Genomic DNA, 19,773 nt, shown 5'->3' on the forward strand with positions numbered 1-19,773 from the left:
CTTCTGCTGACTAGTCCTCTAATTCAAGATAATTGTGACTAGGTATTTCCTAGTATAGATGCCATGCGTGGGTATGGACCTACAATCGTGTCCAGGGGCGGACGGAAGGGGGGCCGGGGGCAACCGCCCCCCTCCAATTGTTAAAAAAAAAATTTCTAAGTAAAAAAAGTTTATTATTATGTTTTGCCCCTCCAAAAATTGATTAAAAAATTCACTTTGCCCACCAAGGCCCAAACAATAATATGTTTGGTGGGATTACTTGTTTGCTTCGTGTCTGTCCATAGTTAGAAGCTAAGCTAAGCTAAAAGGGAGGCTTTCGAGTGAAAAATGGTAAGGAGTCACATCAACAACTGGCTACAGACAAGAAATCAAAACCCAAAGGCAAAGGAAACACCCACTGGCCAGTGCCCACCTCCTCGGATTTTTCTGTTGTGGTAGAGATGTACATGCATTTTATGAAGGCCTCATTGCTCTGCTAATAATAACATGGCAATTTGAATCTGCAAGTCATCAAATTCCTCGTCAAGTTTTGAAGTGCTTAAAAAACGCAGAGCAACTCTGTCTAGTTTGCTGCTGTACACTTGGTATCTTTCACTGCTATCTACTAGCAGCATATTATACTACTTCCTCCCTACCGCGCAAAGAAAAGATTACACAGAAGAATAACCTACGGACAGACTCCTTTAATTCTCTCCCGCTGGTGAAGCCGTTTCTGGGGATACAATGTCGCAGGAATTTCAAGCTATTACCATTTACCAGGTTAGTTTGACATTGCATTTATTTAGTGAAATGTGGGTGTAAAAAGTTTGCCCGCCAGTTGTTTGATGAATTGCTCGAGAGGGACTTGTATTGTTTTTCGTACTTGGCCTTCTGAATTCGGGTGATAAACATTTATTTTAGTTGATTCTGAGACTGGTTTCCTTTTCCAATTTTCATACTAATTTTATTTTGAGGATCCTGTTGGCTTCCTTGGGTGATGGCCGGGCTTTTCAGTCAGGCTGAATGACCAAATTTGTAACGGAATTAGGGAAACTAGTCTTTTGCATTGCTCAAATTCCCATCTCTATAGGCCATAACCAGTATTTCTGAATCAATTTTATTTCGATTACAGGTTGTTGTTTTGTTGCAAATATAGTGGTAATGGCTAATAGTACAATTGATTATTTTTTCAAGAAAAGACGTCTAGAACCAAGTGGAAGTGGTGAAACTCCTTGTCCTCTTCGTGATTCTTCTCCTAAGCATCAAACAAAGAAATTTTGTAGAGCTGAATCTTTAGAGTTTGATATTTCATCCATAGAACGTGATCCTGGAAAGCGAAAATCCATTTGGGAATATCTAGAGCATCAAAGGGATGAGGTACGGAGAGCATGTATTAAGTTTGGGCCATACCAACTTGAGCTTCCGATTGAATCAATGGTTGTTGACAAGAAGGGCCGACGTTTCCTTTTCTCTTGGTATAAATTGTTTCCAGATTGGTTGGAATTTTTTCCAACAAAAAATGCTGCCTTTTGTCTTCCTTGCTCACTTTTTTCCAAGCCAACGGACCGTTTTGGATCAATGGCCTTCACAACTAATGGATTTAGATCATGGAAGAAGGTAAATGATGGAAAAAATTGTGCTTTTTTAAATCACATTGGAAAATATCCTAACTCATCACACAAAGTGGCAATGCAATGCTATCATGATTTGGGAAACTCATTGCAACATCTTGATAAAATTATTGAGAAGCAAAATTCTGAGCAGGTTGCAAAAAATCGGTTGCAACTTCAAGTTTCCATAGATGCTGCAAAATGGTGTGCATTTCAAGCGGTGGCTTTTAGGGGTCATGATGAAAGTTTAGATTCTAACAATCGAGCTAATTTTATTGAGTTGATCAAGCACGTGTCTTCTTATAATGAAAAAGTGGCTGTTGTGGTCCTCGATAATGCTCCTCGAAATGCATCTTATACTTCTCCTGCGATCCAAAAGGAGATATTGTCCATTTAGTCGAGCAAGATACAAAAGTATATTTGAGAGGAGATTAGTGATTCAAAATTTTTTATACTTGTTGATGAGGCTCAAGATAGATCAAAAAGAGAGCAAATGGCTATTGTTATTAGATTTGTGGACAAGCAAGGCTATATTCGAGAGAGATTTTTTGACATTGTTCATGTGCACGAAACCAATTCCTTGACTTTGAAGAAGGAGATATGTGATGTCCTTTCTCGCCATAATCTTAGTGTGCAAAACATTCGTGGCCAAGGATATGATGGAGCTAGTAACATGCATGAAGAATGGAATGGACTGCAAGCATTATTTATTCAGGAGTGCCTCTATGCATATTATATTCACTGTTTTGCTCATCGACTGGAATTAACATTGGTACCAACATCTCAAGAGGTAATTCCTGTGGAACAATTATTTACATACTTATCTCTTCTTATAAATTTAATTTCATCTTCTTGCAAACGTGTGGACCAACTTAGAGTTGCTAGAGCTGCTAGAATTGCTGAATTGATTGCTATTGATGAACTTGAGACTGGTAGGGGTCAGAATCAGATTGGTACCTTAAAACGGCCAGGGACTACAAGATGGGGGTCTCATTTTAGTTCTATCTGTAGCTTATTCACAGAATATGAAGACATTTGCTCTGTCCTAATTGATGTTATCAATTATGGAAATACATCAACTCAAAGAAGTGAAGCTGACAGAGTTTACGATTTCATGACATCCTTTGATTTTGTTCTTGTTATGCATATGATGAGGGACATTTTAGGATTTGCACAAGTACTTTCTCAAGCTTTATAATGCAAATCTCAAGATATTTTGAATGCCCTTAAATTGGTTTCAGTAACAAAGGATCGACTTCAAAGTTACAGAGATAATGGATGGAATGAATTGTTCACCAATGTAAAGACATTTTGTGATGCACGAAATATAGAGATGCCTGATATGAATGTCATTTATAAAGCAGGTCGAGGAAGAATTCGAAAACAAAATAATCCAATTACCATGGAACATCACTACAGGATTGATGTGTTTTTGGCAACGGTTGATTCTCAAATACTTGAAATGAAGAATAGGTTTAAGGAAGATGTAATAGAGTTGCTTATTCTTAGTTCAGCATTGCACCCCAAAGATAATTTTCAGGCTTTCAATATTGAACAAATTTGTCAACTTGCAAACAAGTTTTATTCAGCTGACTTCACAGATCAAGAGAAGTTACACTTAAGAACTGAATTAGAGCTTTTCCAGATTGAGTTTTCCTGTAATTCTCAATTTCAAAATTTGTCATCACTTCAGAAGTTGTGGTAAGTGTTAGCAAAGACAAGAAAGTCAATGTGTTATACTCTTATTGATAGATTGATTCGTCTTATTTTGACTCTTCCTGTTTCAACAGGTACAACAGAGCATGCATTTTCTGTTATGAAAATCATCAAGACTTGTTTGCGTTCTAGGATGGATGAAGACTTTCTTGCTAACTCTATGATAATGTATATTGAGAAAGAAATTGCTAGAACTTTTGATATAAATTCAATCATTGATGACTTTGATAAAATTAAAAGTCGTCGTGCACAATTTCATATGTCCCACACAGTCAAATAGATTTGTAAATATGATAATATTTTTGTATATGTGAAGCGTATAAGTAATTTTCATTCTATATATGGTTGTTTCTAATCTTGTGGTATATATGTTCACATTATTTTTTTTGTAAATATATTTTACTTTCATTGCTATAGACTCGCCCCCCAAAGTTAATTCCTAGCTCCGCCACTGATCGTGTCCCCTTATCAGCATAATTATTATGGCTATTGGCAATTAGCAAAACTTTTTGCTTGGAGAGGTGTGTTCGTTGAAGATCACCATTGCTTTTATTAGCTTCAATGCGCAAAAAATACAAGAAAAGAGAAAAACTGGTTAAAACAGATTGATTGAAAACTGTGACCCGGCCCAAAATCATCTAGGTGGAGTGAACAAACTTCTTAAACAGTGATAAGGTTTTCATTGAAGCTGTATGTAAATGGAATGCTTCTCAATCCTTCGTGAGACTCTTGTTAAACTTGAATGAATGGGTTTCTCAAAGTCTTGGCAAAACCTTCACTGAAGTTTTGTGAATGGGCTTCTAAAGCTATAGTGGGTCTTCTATTGAAGCTTGAACCGATGGAGTTTTCAACTCTTGATGAGACACTCTCATTGATCTTAAACAAACGGACTACTCGAGCCTCAGTAAGATTTTTTTCATTGAACCTTGAGAGTGATTCGACTTTTGAGGCCAAGATGAGACTTTTATAAAAGTTTGCGGTTGCATCTTTTCCAATTTCAAACATACAACATTGGGTTTTGGCTAAGGGTCCTCCTTTTGAATGTGGGAGTAAATAAAAAAAATAAAAATAAGAAAGCAATAATGACGGTGGAGAAAGGATTTGCAACAGGACTAATAGCCAAGGAATAGTTGGCTTCCCTAAATAATTTGAACACAAAATCGGGACAAAATTTTAAGGCTTATGTGAATTATATGAATGTGCCTACAAAACAGAGGGTGTCAATACTAGTTGCAATATTAAAAAAAATATAGCAGCAACAAATTGGCCTAGGTATTTGCCTCATAAAAAGAAGCATTAAAAAAGCACAAAAAAAAAAAAAGAGTGATACTTTTTTTTTCACATCAGGCACGTAATATTGGTGGGCATGCAAGACAAGGTTTCACAAAATTCAAATTTGAAGAAGAAGATTTGTCTATGATTATTTTAATATCATGGAATTGTGAGTCACAAGATAGTATGTTTTATCAATGACGCATTGAGTAATGGAGAAAGAGTACCTTGAAGTTCAATGGCTCTGGTATGTCATGAAGATATAGATGAATACTTGATGGCAGTGGCAGCAGTTTAGCAGCGGCAACAATGGATGGCTGCTGCGGCAACGAGTAGCAGCAAGGGCAATGGTAACTTCAGAGCTAGCTAAGAACAGTGGAGTTGTTACGAGTCTAAATAAAAGTAATCGTAGAAGGCCTACAAGTTGCTTATTATATAGAAATTTATGGTAGCAAAAAACGATAAGATTTCTGAAATGAGAAAGTATATTTTTTTTGTACAATAATTATTTGCACTGCCTCTAGGTTGATTAAATTCTCGATGCATTCAATTCATTTAGAAATCAGCTTTAGATTTCTGATTGGCTTCATTTGGATTGAGGAATTTGATGAAATATTGTAAATCCATCCGAATTGTTCTATTTTTTGGAGTAAATAATGGCGATGGCAACTAATTCGACAAATGTTATCGTTGTTAGCTCCTTACATAGTCTTTTTGGGCTCCTTCTCCCTATAAGAATAAAATAGATTAGGTCATATAAATATTATCGTTGTAAAAAAAAAAAAAAAAAAAACTAATTCCACGAAGTTAAGCCTTTGAGCTCTCCCCATCCTATGTCCAAGCCCCGATCGTTAAAGTCTCTATAAATCCTCAACATGGTGCTCATTTAATCGTGCAAAAAGTCTAGAATCAGAATATGTCGATCTAGTAACTAAAATTATCTCTAGCTTCTTTGGACTGGCTACATTAAGCCAGACCTAATTCAAGCCTTATTGCTCAGGTATGTGAGGCGATTAGAGGACTTTTATTGTTTTGATGGGAGCTTTAAGGAGAAAAATCACAGCAGTTCGTTCCTTCTGTAATAAATGCTGGAAGTTTGTATGAGTACTATATCGTGTTTCTTCTCTCTACTTCAAATCTGACAGTCAAGATCGAATCCTAATCTATCAGGTTGGAGTTCAATTCCCTAGCGTGATTAAGGTTTGAATAGCCTGCCATATACAATCTATGATTTTTCTTTTTAAGACTTCTCAACCATCAAATGGATCAAAACAAATTTATCACAAACACTACCCAAACAAATTTAAACACCTCAAAATTTTCCCTTCTCCACCGGAACAAATTCAAAAAATATTGGATTAATTCCACTTTAATTGAACCCCTTATCTTGTATTCGATTTTTACTTTTTACTCTAAACTCTCTGATCTGTCTCATTTGAGTCAAACGGTTCACACAATACGTAAAACTAAGGGATGTAAGGACCATGCAGACAACATACTAGTGTAGCAATCGTACATTATTAAAAAGGATTAATTTCATTTTGCACTCGCTGACCTGTGTTCAAATTGTATTTTGTACTACTAAACTTTAGATTTAGATATATTTCATCGATCTTAAGTTCTCTGATCTATCCCAGGGGCGGATTTAAGGTGGGGGCACTAGGGGAACGGGCCCCCACTGCCCCCCTTAAATCCTTATAATATATATACATATTTAACTTAGTTTTGACTATACCTCCACTTAGCCACTTCCCAAATTTTATTTACTATGTTCCAATTTTTCACCCCAGGCCACAATCACCGACAGTTCTCTTTCTTAATACACAATTTATTGGTCCCACTTTTTTTGACCCCACTTGGCCACTTCCCACCTTTCTTAATTCTTATTCCATACCCGACGTCTCTTTCTTGGTTCCTATTTTCCTTCCTCCGTCATTTCGTCCTCTGGTTTCTTATTCCCAATTTTCTTCCTCCGTCATTTAGTCCGTTTTCCTTTCCCCGTCATTTAGTCCTCTGGTTTCTTATTCCCAATTGAGTCCTCTAATTTCTGGTTTCCTATTTTCCCCTCAATACCCCAACAGAGCCACAATCGGGAGACCATCTACAACTCTGCCACTGATTTGCAATTCTTTCCACCAATTTTAAAAGACCATCTGACCATCAAAATCAGGTTCTAACTTCTAAACAATTACTTCTTATTATTATTATTTTAAATTTGTTTGCAAATATATTTCTAGAGCATGAGACTATTACTGTTTTAAATAAATTTGAAAACTGATTAGTTAATGTAACAACTAATAAATGGGTTATTTGATAAATATTTTAACTTGTGAAATGGTGCATTTATGGATTATGGATATATAATTTATTTTTATTTTCCTTGATTAGTTTCTTATATTGGAGTTAATGAAATGATGAATAGAGGGCCATTTGACATATATTTTAACTTTTAAATTATTCTTGTATGGATTCTTTTGAGATTTTATCTAATTGACTTGATTAGGTTCATATGTTGTGATTATTGATTTGATATATTAAATTAGTAATCAACAAATAACTTTAAATTGTGAAATAGTTTTTGGATAGATTTTATTGTACATTTAATATTTTAATTGGATCAGTATCTTATATATTGATTTTAATTTCTTTAGCTATGGAGAGATATTTCAAGAGGAAATCAATGGAAAAAGAGTCATCTAATAAAGAAGAAGCCAAGGATAATGAAAGTGCAAAAAATGACAATAAAAGAAATTGCTTGGGGATTAACTTCGATGAATTACCTGCTAAATGATTGTTTGGGGAGACACTTGGATGAATGATTGTTTAGTTACTTATATTGAGAAAAATATACTTCGTGAAGTTCAAAATGAGAAAATTGTAAACCGTTATCAAAATTTGAAAACTCGTCATGAGCAATTGTAAATAGTTTAGTTTGCTTTTGAAATAAAATTATTAATACATTAATAATTTTGAGTTTATTTTTTTACGTTTTTCATGGATTAAACGTATCATTTGTATTTGTTGGTGAATTTATTTATTTTTTTGCTGAAAAAACTAGAAAAAGAGTAAATAAAAAAATTTAGTATTATTTTTGCCTCCACTAAGATTTCTTTCTGGCTCCGCCCCTGATCTATCCCAAGTGTAATAGTTAACTTGGTAAGAAAAAAAACTAATGGAAATATGGAGTGTGCACACGATGCACTAGTATAGCATTTGCATATCAGTAGAAGAGAGGGTAAAAAATAAAACAAGAGGAAGGAAACTTTACCTTCTTTGCCAATACACTAGATTTGTATATCTATTCTTTGGGTTCAAAAGAAACTTAGATGCCCGACAAAGAAAAATAAAGCTCACAACTTAAAAAAAGGGAAAATCTTGGGTATAAATTAGAATCCTTTGTGCAAGAATGAATCCAATCCTAACCATGGCAGAAGATTCTTGAGATGTTCCCAGCATCAAGTTTGTGAAGTGAATTAGTCCTCTGTATTTGGAGAATAGCACCACTAATTCCCCTTCGCCTGATGCTTAATGTTGTATCACACTACAAGAAAACTGATTTTTCACGACGCCAGAATTGTGCTGCAAAAAGTCAAAAAACTGCCGCGAAAACGTTTTTGCAGCACAAATGCGATGGAATTAAATTGTGTCACAAAAGTAGCCGTTACAAAAGAAAACGACACAATTTTTCAATATGTCGCATGCATTTGCATCACTCTTTGCGACGCCAATTTGAGTGTCACCGCTCTACTTGTGGCACAAAAAATGCGCTACAAAATGTCCACAATGTCATGCGACAAAAACTTGCGTCGCAAAAAAGTCACCAATATAAAGGCCAGAAATCAATTTTTTCTGCTTACCAACTTGCTAAAAAAAGAAGTAGAATACAGGTTATCAAGGAGACTAATATGAACATAAGGAATTATAAATTGACATCCAAGGCAGTGAAAATGATCCCACAATTAATATTTTTCATACTAATCAATAACTTCATCTAATATTGGCATTCTAAACTTCATATAACAAAATGTTAGGATTATATTCCAAAATTAGAGTCAATCATCAGCCTTGTCTCCTTGTTGGGCTTTATCAAAAAAATCATCATCATCACTTGTATCATCAATCGTATTGCCAATCCCAAGATTATCCTCATCAGAGAAGAATCCATCATCAACTTTAGCAACGTGTGCCTTGGATTTTGTAGTTTGTGCATCAAGTATAACTCCATCAACACCTTCCTTAACCCATGAAACATTACTATCCTCAGAATTATTGTTATTAACATATTGCCAAGCAGAATGCTCATCCTGGATATCTTCACATATGTTAATTTCTGGATCAATAATGAAAAGATCTCGAGGGGTCATCTTGACAACTATATTCCATTCAGGTTCCAATGCATCCCAAACATACCAAGTTTGCTGTGCTTGAGAGGCAAGGATGAAAGGCTCATCATTCTTCGTGTTTTGCTTGTACAATATATGATCAAAGTTAACAAGTGTGAAGTTGTGTTCATCTTGTTTCATTCCAGTGACATTATCAACCCAATCACACTTGAACATCACATATTTAATGTCATTTGAGTATCTCAACTCAACAATATCCACTAAGACCCCATAGTATTCTAAAATTCCAGATATAGGGTTCTTATCCTTTGTACTAGCGAAACTATTGGCACTAGCATTCACAAATACACCACTATTTTGAGTTTGCCTTCTCATCTCACTCTTCTTAGTATGGAAACGAAAACCATTAACAATATAACCAGAATAGCTTTTTGCCCATTTATCAGGACCAGCAGCCAAATAAGCAATTTCTTTATAATAATCATGGCAACTATTAGATTTTTCCAAATCTTCAACCTACAAGTTTTGAACAAAAACTGTTATTGTATGTTAACTCTAGAGAATATTAAATATATGAAAATGAAGCTCAATTAAATTCATTACTGAATTTAAAACTTACATGCTTCTTAAACCACTTGTAAAATGTTTCACTATGAATTTTCTCCCTTTCATAGTTTGACATGCGTGGTTTTTCCAGTTTTAGCAAATGCTTATGCTCCCTACATTAGTCATTAAATACTTTAATGAAAGCAATAATTCATGAGTTTTTTATTAAGTTTGATAAACTGTGAACTTACCTGCGAAAAGGATCAACAGTTTCAAGATTTCCAAGAACATAACGATGAGCTTGAACCCAAGAAACATCATCTAAATAGATGACCTCTTATTTTCCTAAGGGACGGCCAATCTGTCTATTTAAATATTCACCTTTATAGTTCCTAGGTGGGCGATTCAACTTTGATTCAATATTGTCCAAGTACATGGAACAGAATGTCATACATTCTTCCGCCAAGTAGCCCTCTGCTATTGAACCTTCAGGGTGACTTCGACTCCGTACATAATTTTTCAAAGTACATAGATATCTATGCATAGAATTTATATTAATATCGGTGGTGATTTTTCAATGTACATAGATTAAATTGATAATCTTTTACCTCTCAATGGGATACATAGACCGAAATTGAAATGGTCCACCAAGTTTCGCCTCTTCAGGCAAGTGAACAAGCAAATGCTTCATGATATTGAAAAATGGAGGTGGAAACATCTTCTCAAGTTCACAAAGGGCCAGTGGAGTACGGTCCTCCAAAGTTTCACAATCAACTACAGTAAGCACTTTCGAGTATAATTGCCTAAATATATCTTGTAACTCAATGATAATTCTGCAAACATGTTTAGGTAATATTCTTCTCACAGCAATGGATAACAATTGTTGCATTAATATGTGACAATCATGACTCTTTAACCCAGAGATTTGTCGTTCTTTAATATTCACACACCTCGAAATGTTTGATGCATAACCATCAGGGACCTTGACAGTTTTTAGCACATTACAAAAAATTTCTTTTTCATCTTTGCTCATTGTGAAGCATGCAGGTGGAAGAAACACTTTGTCACCCTTAGATTGTGGGTGAAGTGCCTTTCTTATCCCCATTTCTTTTAGATCATATCAAGCATTAATGTCATCATTTGTCTTGCCCATCCCCAACAGTGTCCACAAGAGATTCTCCAAGAAATTCTTCTCAATATGCATTATATCCAGATTATGTGGAAGCAAATTATCCACCCAATACGGTAACTGAAAGAATATATTCAATCTTTTCCAATTATACCTACATATGGGACTTTGTTCAGAGTCATTATTATCTTTAGTCCTCCTTTTCCTTTTCTTAGCTGAAGAAACTGGTTGATCCTTTCCAAATTCATTTCTAAAATCTCTTAGTTGTTCTAAAATCTCAAACCCATATAATTGAACAGGTCTAGAATGTTTCTCAATTGTCCCATCAAACTGTGCTCGATTTAAACGATAAGGATGATCAATAGCTAGAAATCGACGATGACCCAAATAGCAATATTTTTTGCTATGCATCAACCATTGACTTCGAACATCTTTATTACAACAAGGGCATGCATACTTCCCTTTGGTACTCCAACCAGATAGATTTCCATAAGCTGGAAAATCATTGATAGTCCAAAGTAGTGCAGCACGTAAGTAAAACATTTGCTTACTAGCTGCATCATAAGTAGGCACCCCTGGATCCCAAAACTTATTCCATTCATCAATTACTGGTTGAAGATATATGTGAATATCATTACCTGGAGCTTTAGGCCCATCAATTAGCAAACACAACATAAATGATGTTTGCTTCATGCACATCCATGAGGGTAAATTATATGGCACTAAAATCACTAGCCAGGTGCTGTTTTTATTGTTCATTGCTTTGAATGGGTTAAATCCATCTGCTGCAATTCCAAGACGAACATTGCGAGGATCACTAGCAAAACTTGGGTGCCGGTCATTAAAATGCTTCCAAGCTAAAGAGTCTGCCAGATGCCTCAATTTTCCATCCTTGATGCTTTCAGGTTCCAACTTAGAATTCTATATTAACTCAACTGGATGGATAATCAATCGAGACTTCAAAATTTACTGATGACTGAATATTGGTATGGCTAAGGCAAACGACTGGAGATGGATATAGGTATTATAGCAAAATTATCATGATAAGAAAGCTTTCAAAGTTTCCAAACGATAATCAAGCACTAGCATGTGCAGTAATATAACTCACAAGCAACTAGCAACATATTGGTCAAACAGCCACTAAAGATCAAATCATAACCAGAATGACGCATAAGGAAGGACAATAAAGATGTGGTGTTATTAGAACAACATCTTAGCTTCTAACAAAAAATAAAAAGTAGTCACTGAAGCGAAACGGCATATGCATATATACGATGCGGCATATCCAAAGCAGGTAAGAGAAGAGGATAAAAAAGCAAGCAAATTAAGTATGAGACCAGATAGCCCCAGAAATTTAGAAGGAGACAAACAAAGGAATGTCAAAGAGCAATTTAATCAGCAATATCGATAGCAAATACCACAAGTTAAAATGAGTAAAGTGAAAATATCACAAAGAAATTGAGCTTAATTACCTTGCCTTTGAACCAGAAGAGCTCATAGAATTGTTGATTGAGTTGTCTCAAAGCTACAATTGGTTTATCGATAGAGAACCAAATCCAACCGAGGATATCCAATTTATTCACCTTTCAAAAAATGACCTAAAACTGAAAGAAAATTCGGTTTGATATTTCTATTGCAGATATAAAACTAAGAAACAAACACAAAAATTAATTGACCAGGAATTAGGAACCGAAGGTATTTCTACTGCATCATTAGAAATCAAAGGGAATTGAGAGATGAGAGAGAGAGAGAGAGAGAGAGAGAGAGAGAGGTGGAATTAGGTTGTTTGCTTTCAGACTTTGGAAAGGATCAGATTTTTGCGTATTTAGGTATTTAGGTGTTTAGTTATCTTTAAAACATCGTTTTTCCCCCCTTTTTTGGGCTTTATTTTCTTTTCTTTTATGGGTTTTTATCAAAACTATGTCATTTTTATGCAAAAATTATGAACCGCTGGGAAATTTGCAGCACAAATTGAAATTTACTGCTTGTTTGCCGCACTTTCTCCTTGTGCCGCAGCAAAAGCGTTGCAAAAAGCCCATTTTCTTGTAGTGGCGCATTTACGTTGTTTCAGGCAATTTGGAGATTCCAATTGGGTTGACCTAGAACATGGCTGTATATATAGCAAATCAGTGAACGGATTGCTGAACTTGATGTGCAAAAAGATGATGAAATAGCCAAGTTATAATTGAAAAACAAGAACCTCCGATTAAAAAACTTGTGCTGCTATTGATGAAGAATATGGAGATCTTTTTACTTCTATTAGTTTTGCTCATGATTTGATTGTAATGGATTTCAAAGTTTGAGGTGTAATGTATCACAAAATTGAAGGTTAGGTGTAAAGTGAGAATCAGACATAAGTTAGAAGGTACAAATATTCATTTGCAACGTGTGGTATACACAGGCTTTTTTTTGTCCACGCTAGTATCACTTACGTGGCCAACCATTGGACTGAGATGGGAGGAATTTGAGAGCATAGGGTGCATTTTTATCTACAATTGTAGTTTAGGAAGTTAGGGATACAAAGTTATATTAGTTCACAAGCATATTAGAGTCTGCACAATGTTTCTAAACTTTAAAATAGAACATTTTAATCTCTAAATTTTAAAATTTATTGCACTTTGCTCCTCAAAGTATAGGATTTGTCTCATTTTAATTTCTAAAGTATAAAACCCATCCCTCCACAATCGCTAAGGTATAAAATTTGTTCCACTTAAGTATAAAATATGTCTCACTTCCATCAACGACTTTACTTAAGTGGGACAAATTTCATATCTTACAAACTAATGTGTCAAATTTGAAATTTAGGGATTAAAATGGGAATAAGAACTTTGTTTAAGGTTGCAAAGTGAAATTAAACCAACGTTTAGAGACTACTATTTATTTATTTATTTATTTTTAGTGACTACTATGAGTCATAGCTTTGAAAATTAGTTCAATTTTAACTTTAAACAACAAAATCATGACTTTTTGATAGTGAAGCTTTGGAAACTGTTTTAATAGTTTTGCCCACTAAAGCTCAATAATGCGAAGACCTCTAAAAGAAAAAGATAAGAATCCAAGTCAAGTAGACCACAATGATTCCGTATTGATACGGCAGACACACGTCCACAACTTTTACTAAAGACCAAAGCAATAACAAACCTAATTCCCCTCTTCATCTTTATATATATATATGTATGCTCAAGTAGTTTTGTTTATATAAGCACCACAATTTCCCCCATAGAAGCCAAGCTTCAAGAATCTCCCACATCAATTTCACATCTTAGGGGCCAAAAAAGCATCAAATTGAATGCAAGAGGTAAAGAAGATGAAGGTGAAGAAAGGATTTCTTGCGGTTGAAGTGGGATTGGAAGATGAAGGCAACAAGGGATTTCAACGTTTTGTAATTCCAATATCATATCTCTACCATCCTCTTTTTCAGAGGCTTCTTGATAAAGCTCATGAAGTGTATGGCTACCAAGTAAATGGTCCTCTTAGGCTTCCATGTTCAGTGGATGACTTTCTTTATCTTCAAAGGCAGGTTGAGAGAGAAACAAATAAGCATCATCACCATCAGCAAAGCCACCACCACCACTATCACCACCTCCTTTCTTCTCTTCCTTTTCACTAGATCTCTTGTTGAATTATCCATGTAAAAAAATTTGTCTGGCCTTTTTTTTTTTCTGTGGAGATAGGATGGTATAGGAGAAGGGACATACTTTTATGCTGGTGCCCTTGTATCTTCAAGAAAGGAGATATTATGTACTATTGAGCTATCTATAGAGAAAGAAATATTGAAATAATGTCTATTTTGGAGGCTGTCTAATTCAAATAAAGTCTATTTTGGGGGCTTTCTAATTAAATATTTTAGCTAGCAGCAGTGTGTTTTGGTTTAATTTTTTTTTTTTTGTAAGAAAAAATAATTTTTTCAGAGAAGAGGGCAGGATAATTGTCTTGTTATTTTAATTTATTCTTATTTCTCTGCAACTGACACTAATATCAAAGAAAATTTTGTTACTGGTGGCCATTTGCCAAAAGTGATTATGGTGTATTTAGCGTATAGTCCCTTAATTAGCACATTGTTTCTCAAGTTAGCCAAACAAAAACACTTTTTTTCAGGTATATCACTTGTTAGGAAATTCTATGTCAATTGTACCCCTAAAATAGCTATCAATTTTTTACGTACACATAAAATACGCAGTTTGAATAGTAACGTTTTGAATTAGTCCAAAATTACAAAGATATATATCCCTGTAGTATTGACGAGATTAAGACGATCTCCCCACTTATTTGGTTCAAATATCTTTTTTTTTTTTTTTTGGTTAGTGATTGGAGAAGCTTGGTGTAGTTGAATATGGTAAGGGGTGCGATATCAGAAACAGAAGTTTGAGGGTTAAAATAGAATTTCATTAAAAAAAATGCATTAATTATTTGTATCTTAGTATTGTTAATCTTTTACAAAAATTTGGAAGTCAAACAAGTTCAAATACATGGTAATTAGGGATAATATCTTAACGCTTCTAACCATGTAATATGTTTATTACAGTAGTTAAGTTGAAATAATTTACAGTACATCATCCTCGGTCTATATAAATGGGATCTAAGGTTGTTGATTCCTAGTCTTTGTATTTAATTGTAAATTCATCAAATTTGAGGGGTCAATGTAAAGTATGTTGTAGTTTTTTGCATAGAAAATTATATATAGAATACAAACCATGCATAATTCCCTTCTCCAATTGGTACTGTTTATTGATTCTTTTAAGTCTCTGCACTTCATTGTGAATCAATCAAATTTGTAGGGTCCATATTAAATGTGTCTCACTTTAGATTAGATTTTTTGTGCTAAAAAATAATAAAATTCAAGACAACCAAGCATATTCCCTTCTTCATTTTGTTCTTTTATTTACTAGTCAAACCTCTCTCTCTCTCAAGTGCTTGTAAGTACAAAACACAGTAGCAAATTAGGCAAAATTATAGGAGGGCAAGGTGCTTTAAATGTGCTTAACAAAAATGGAATAATGTTAGAGATAACATAATTAACAAGCAAAGAGATAAGTGCCATATCTTAATTGCAGTTGCACATCTAATCAAATAGTGCTAATTACTTTCTAAGTGAATTTTATGCTAGCCTGCTCATCTCCCAGTATCTTCATTTTGTAGCCTTTATACTTTGAGATGAAAACAAAACAATTTAGAACCCAAATAAAAAGCCCATAACAAAACAATTAAATTTTGCCAAAGTTAATTGGATAACTTAAGAGCTGACTTTGGAGTATTTCAAGTTGTCTATGGCATAATTTTTTCACTGAGCTATAAGAAATCAATTAATGCATGTATATTTATTTTTGATTACATTAAGGGACAAGGGGCTGCAACCGTCCCCAACGGTTTTGGCCATTTTCAACAACGCATAACTTTGGTTGCACACGGCATAACTTTGTTTGCACAACGTGTAACTTTAGTACAAAATTTTGTGGGTCCCACATACGGTGTGAAAATCGATGCACAACTTGTGATCTGAACCGCACAATTTGTTGAGCCCAAATCATGGCCATTAACAGCTCTGCCCCGTTTTCCATTATAAGATATAGAATAACTCAAATAAGGGAATAATTAGCCCATAATGATCGCCACTAATCGTAATATATTCTCAGGCTATATTTAACAGTACAGCACATATTATATGCCTCTTTCCACCTCAGCCATTAATTTGGATGGGGTAAATTTTTAGTTTAGTGACAAATGACAATGCCACAACAATTATTCTAATAACAGATCGAATTTCTTTTAAAATGATAAATATGTCGTTTATAGGACCAGTCATTCACCAGCAGAGGGCATAATTGTTACTAGTGGAAATGGCACACCCTATGTGTGTACAAATCTAAAAGAAAAAAATATTTTAAAAGGAAAAATTATTAAAATTTTTAGTAGTTGTTGGAGGTTATTTTTTTTTTTTAGAAATATAGATGGAAGAATTGTGTTTTTCTTTTTCCTTTTTTGTTTGGATGGGAAGTTGTTGGTAGTTATTGTCTTATTGAGAGTTTTGTTAGGTTAGAAAAATGGGGATGTATGTATGTATTTGTGTGTATTTATTTTAGGAAGATGACGGTATCATTTTGCCCTTTATTTGGAGGGTAAAATAGAAATTATAAAAATGACACAAAAAGGTTTACATGAACCCTTCCTTTTTGCTTAGAAGAAACTTATTGTGATAGGAAAATAAATGCTTATCATTTGCCGAAATTTAAATCACATGTCCTCTGAAGTACTATCTTAAATAAATTTAGTTTTGGTTTCCATAGCACTCTTCATCTTAAATTTAGTTTTGGGTTCCACAGCACGAAGGCACTATTTGCTTTGAGGGAATAGGAAGGAAAGGAAAGAAAAAGAAATGGAGGGATAAGAATTTTGATGTATGAATTGGTTTGTGATGAGGGAAAGGAAAGGATAAAATTTAGTTATTTTTTGTTAATCTACTTTCCATCCAATAGTGGGTGGAAATGGAGGGATAAGACACCAAAATAAATAAAATTTTTAAATTTTTTTAAAAAAATTAATGTGTTTTAAATTAAGCTTTTAAATTATTGTGAATAAAAATGTAACTAACACATGATAATTTCCTTTCCCTTCTTCTTCTCTAATCCAAACAATATTGTTAATGTTTTCTTTCTTTTTTTTCCTATTTAATCCAAATAAGATTAAAAAAATTAATGTGTTTTAAATTAAGCTTTTAAATTATTGTGAATAAAAATGTAACTAACACATGATAATTTCCTTTCCCTTCTTCTTCTCTAATCCAAACAATATTGTTAATGTTTTCTTTCTTTTTTTCCTATTTAATCCAAATAAGATGAATGGAATCTACTTGCTTCTCCTCTCCTTTCCTTTCGTTTTCACTAGAGTCCTATCCTTTCTTTTCTTTTCTTTTCTTTTCCTTCAATCCAAACAGTGCCTTAGTGTTTACAATCGCGGCCGAGCGAGTTCTCACAGGATGAGACATTTTAAAAATAGCTTTCAAAGAGTGATATTTTTCAAACCTCTTCCAAAAGAGTAAAAAATGTATTTGGCAAATGTAACATGTACTCAAAAAACATATTCACTGAATATAATATTTGATTTAAGCATTTATTTCTTAAAAAAACACATTCAGCAAATTAAATGCAATACTTAAAAAACGCATTTACTAAATACATTTTTTTCATGTGGGCATTTTCTCCATCACTACCATGTTGGGTATAATCTACGGAACCTTTAGTGTTCTAAATTAGAATGCCAATTCTGCATCGTACAAAAGAAGCACAAAAAGTGATATACATCTTGTTGCTTTCAAATCTGACTCCACAAAATAATTTTCAATGAATGCTTTCCAATTCTAATTCGTATTAGTATTCCAAGGACTCTTACTCATGTCAATCTTGTTAACTTTTAAACGAGATAAGAAGGTTTTTTGAGACATAAAGTGAGATAAGGTTGATACACTATTGCCTCAAAGTTAAAGTGGAAGTTTTTGATGTGTAACTATTTCTAGTAAGTGGTCTCTTAATCACCTATTATTAGCCAATGGAAGTATCAGGACTTCTTTCTTTAAAAAAAAAAAAAAAAAAAATTTGCAAGCATGGAGTAAGATTTAAGAAACAGGGAGAGATAGAAGGATTTGAATCCAAAATTTCTAATTCTGGAGGCACTTTCTTAAGTCCTCTCAACTTAGTAGTACACTGGATGGAATGCAACTATGCACCCTAGTCTTGGTACCAGCTTCTTGAATCCACACAAATTCAGGTATTTATTGGATGCACATATTTCTTGAGCACAAAAAATGCTAAAGCTTTATCTTGTTTATAAACGAGTTGTGCATCTGCCTTAGGTAAGCTTGTTCGCGTTTGCTTTAGATTATACAAACTCTAGCTAAGGAAAGTGATCATAGGAAATAATAAGCATCAGCAAAAGATACTTTTTTGTAAAATTACAAATTTTAGCTTTTTTTTCCTATTAAAAAAAATCTATAATCTAAATACAAAAACAAACGAGAATATCAAAAAAAATTAATTGTTTAAACTTAGAATCTATAATCAATAAAAAACAAGCCCTTAATTACTATTTTCACAACTTAAGCCGGTTTATAAGCCTATGCAATGAGATGTAGGGTTTGGTTTAAGAATGGTCTTATTCTTCTTCTTGTTCTTCTTCTTCCTGATTTTTTTCCTCCTTTTCTTCCTATTATGTTTCCTGAATATATTATGTAGGAAGCTTAAATCTGGACTAGCAAGTGACCGTGTAACCGTTATATCTTGAAATGTTACTGAGAAGACTATTGACAATGAACACCTTTTCATACGGATGAAATTGCTTTCAAACAATGGGGTATCCCATTTTTGAGTTGTCCATTCGCTTTCCAATCCTTTGAACCGCAAGAGTACCTTTATTTCAATCAAAGCCAACCTCAAAAAGCTATAAAAAAAATTTATTATAGGTGATTATAATAGACCAAAGTGATATCGGGTTATTTTTAACTTTCTAACTCGAAAATTGGAAATAGTACATCATTTTCTTTCTTAAATTTTATTATTTTTGTTATTAACCATTAATCTTGCAAGTATCCAAGGGGATGGAATCGAGGGAGGGGGAGGGGGCCCCACCCCCACAAAGTTTTAAAAAATTGAGTTTTTATCTCTTATAACATTAGAAATACTCTTTATAAATTTAAAGTTTTGTCCCCGCAAAAATTTAAAATATTTTTTGTTATACATATAAGTTTACATATATTCAAATTTACCTTAAAGATAAATTTTTTTGGTTCCGTCTATGAACCAGTTATGATGGAAAACTCTTTGAACTAATCATAATCCTTCTCCTAATACACATTTTAACACATGGTATTTGTGCCTAACCAGTAGTAAGATACGTGGAAAAATAAAAGTATGCAATGTATGTACTATAACTCAAAGCAAGAAAAACTCAGAACTTAGGCAGTTGTGATCCAACCAACTACTCGGTCACTAGGGGGAGCTTTAAAGCTCTCCTTGGCTGTAGGTCAATTGATCGAATTCCTTCACCTGTATTCTTGTTTAGGATTTTTTGAAAATTTCATCAGCGGATGCAAAAACACTCTTCTAGTTCAGTGACGGTTCAGTTCCTTTCGAATTTTCCATTGATCCCCTTGAGTTCACCTCTTTCTCTTAATATTGAATAGGAGTAG

At 33.9% G+C, this 19,773-nt stretch overlaps 2 protein-coding genes across 2 annotated transcripts; both read left to right on the forward strand.

Annotated features, from left to right (window-relative positions):
• Positions 1-308: 308 nt before the first annotated feature.
• On the forward strand, positions 309-1,988 carry LOC113778614 (zinc finger MYM-type protein 1-like). The gene is made up of 2 exons (XM_027324072.1): positions 309-759; positions 1,112-1,988. The coding sequence occupies exon 2, from the start codon at positions 1,141-1,143 to the stop codon at positions 1,984-1,986; it is 846 nt and encodes a 281-aa protein (XP_027179873.1). The 5' UTR covers positions 309-759; positions 1,112-1,140; the 3' UTR covers positions 1,987-1,988.
• Positions 1,887-3,558, forward strand: LOC113778615 (zinc finger MYM-type protein 1-like). Its single transcript, XM_027324074.1, has 2 exons — positions 1,887-2,379; positions 3,380-3,558. The coding sequence occupies exons 1-2, from the start codon at positions 2,083-2,085 to the stop codon at positions 3,407-3,409; spliced, it is 327 nt and encodes a 108-aa protein (XP_027179875.1). The 5' UTR covers positions 1,887-2,082; the 3' UTR covers positions 3,410-3,558.
• Positions 3,559-19,773: the final 16,215 nt, after the last annotated feature.

This window comes from Coffea eugenioides, chromosome 7 (genome assembly GCF_003713205.1).
Source record: "Coffea eugenioides isolate CCC68of chromosome 7, Ceug_1.0, whole genome shotgun sequence".
NCBI lineage: Eukaryota > Viridiplantae > Streptophyta > Magnoliopsida > Gentianales > Rubiaceae > Coffea > Coffea eugenioides.

Excerpts from the sequence above, each read along its gene's own strand:
- LOC113778615 (XM_027324074.1), top strand. The coding sequence starts at position 2,083 with ATGGCTATTGTTATTAGATTTGTGGACAAGCAAGGCTATATTCGAGAG. Across the intron at positions 2,380-3,379 it reads TGGTACCAACATCTCAAGAG|GTACAACAGAGCATGCATTT; the intron begins GTAATTCCTGTG and ends CTGTTTCAACAG.
- LOC113778614 (XM_027324072.1), top strand. The coding sequence starts at position 1,141 with ATGGCTAATAGTACAATTGATTATTTTTTCAAGAAAAGACGTCTAGAA.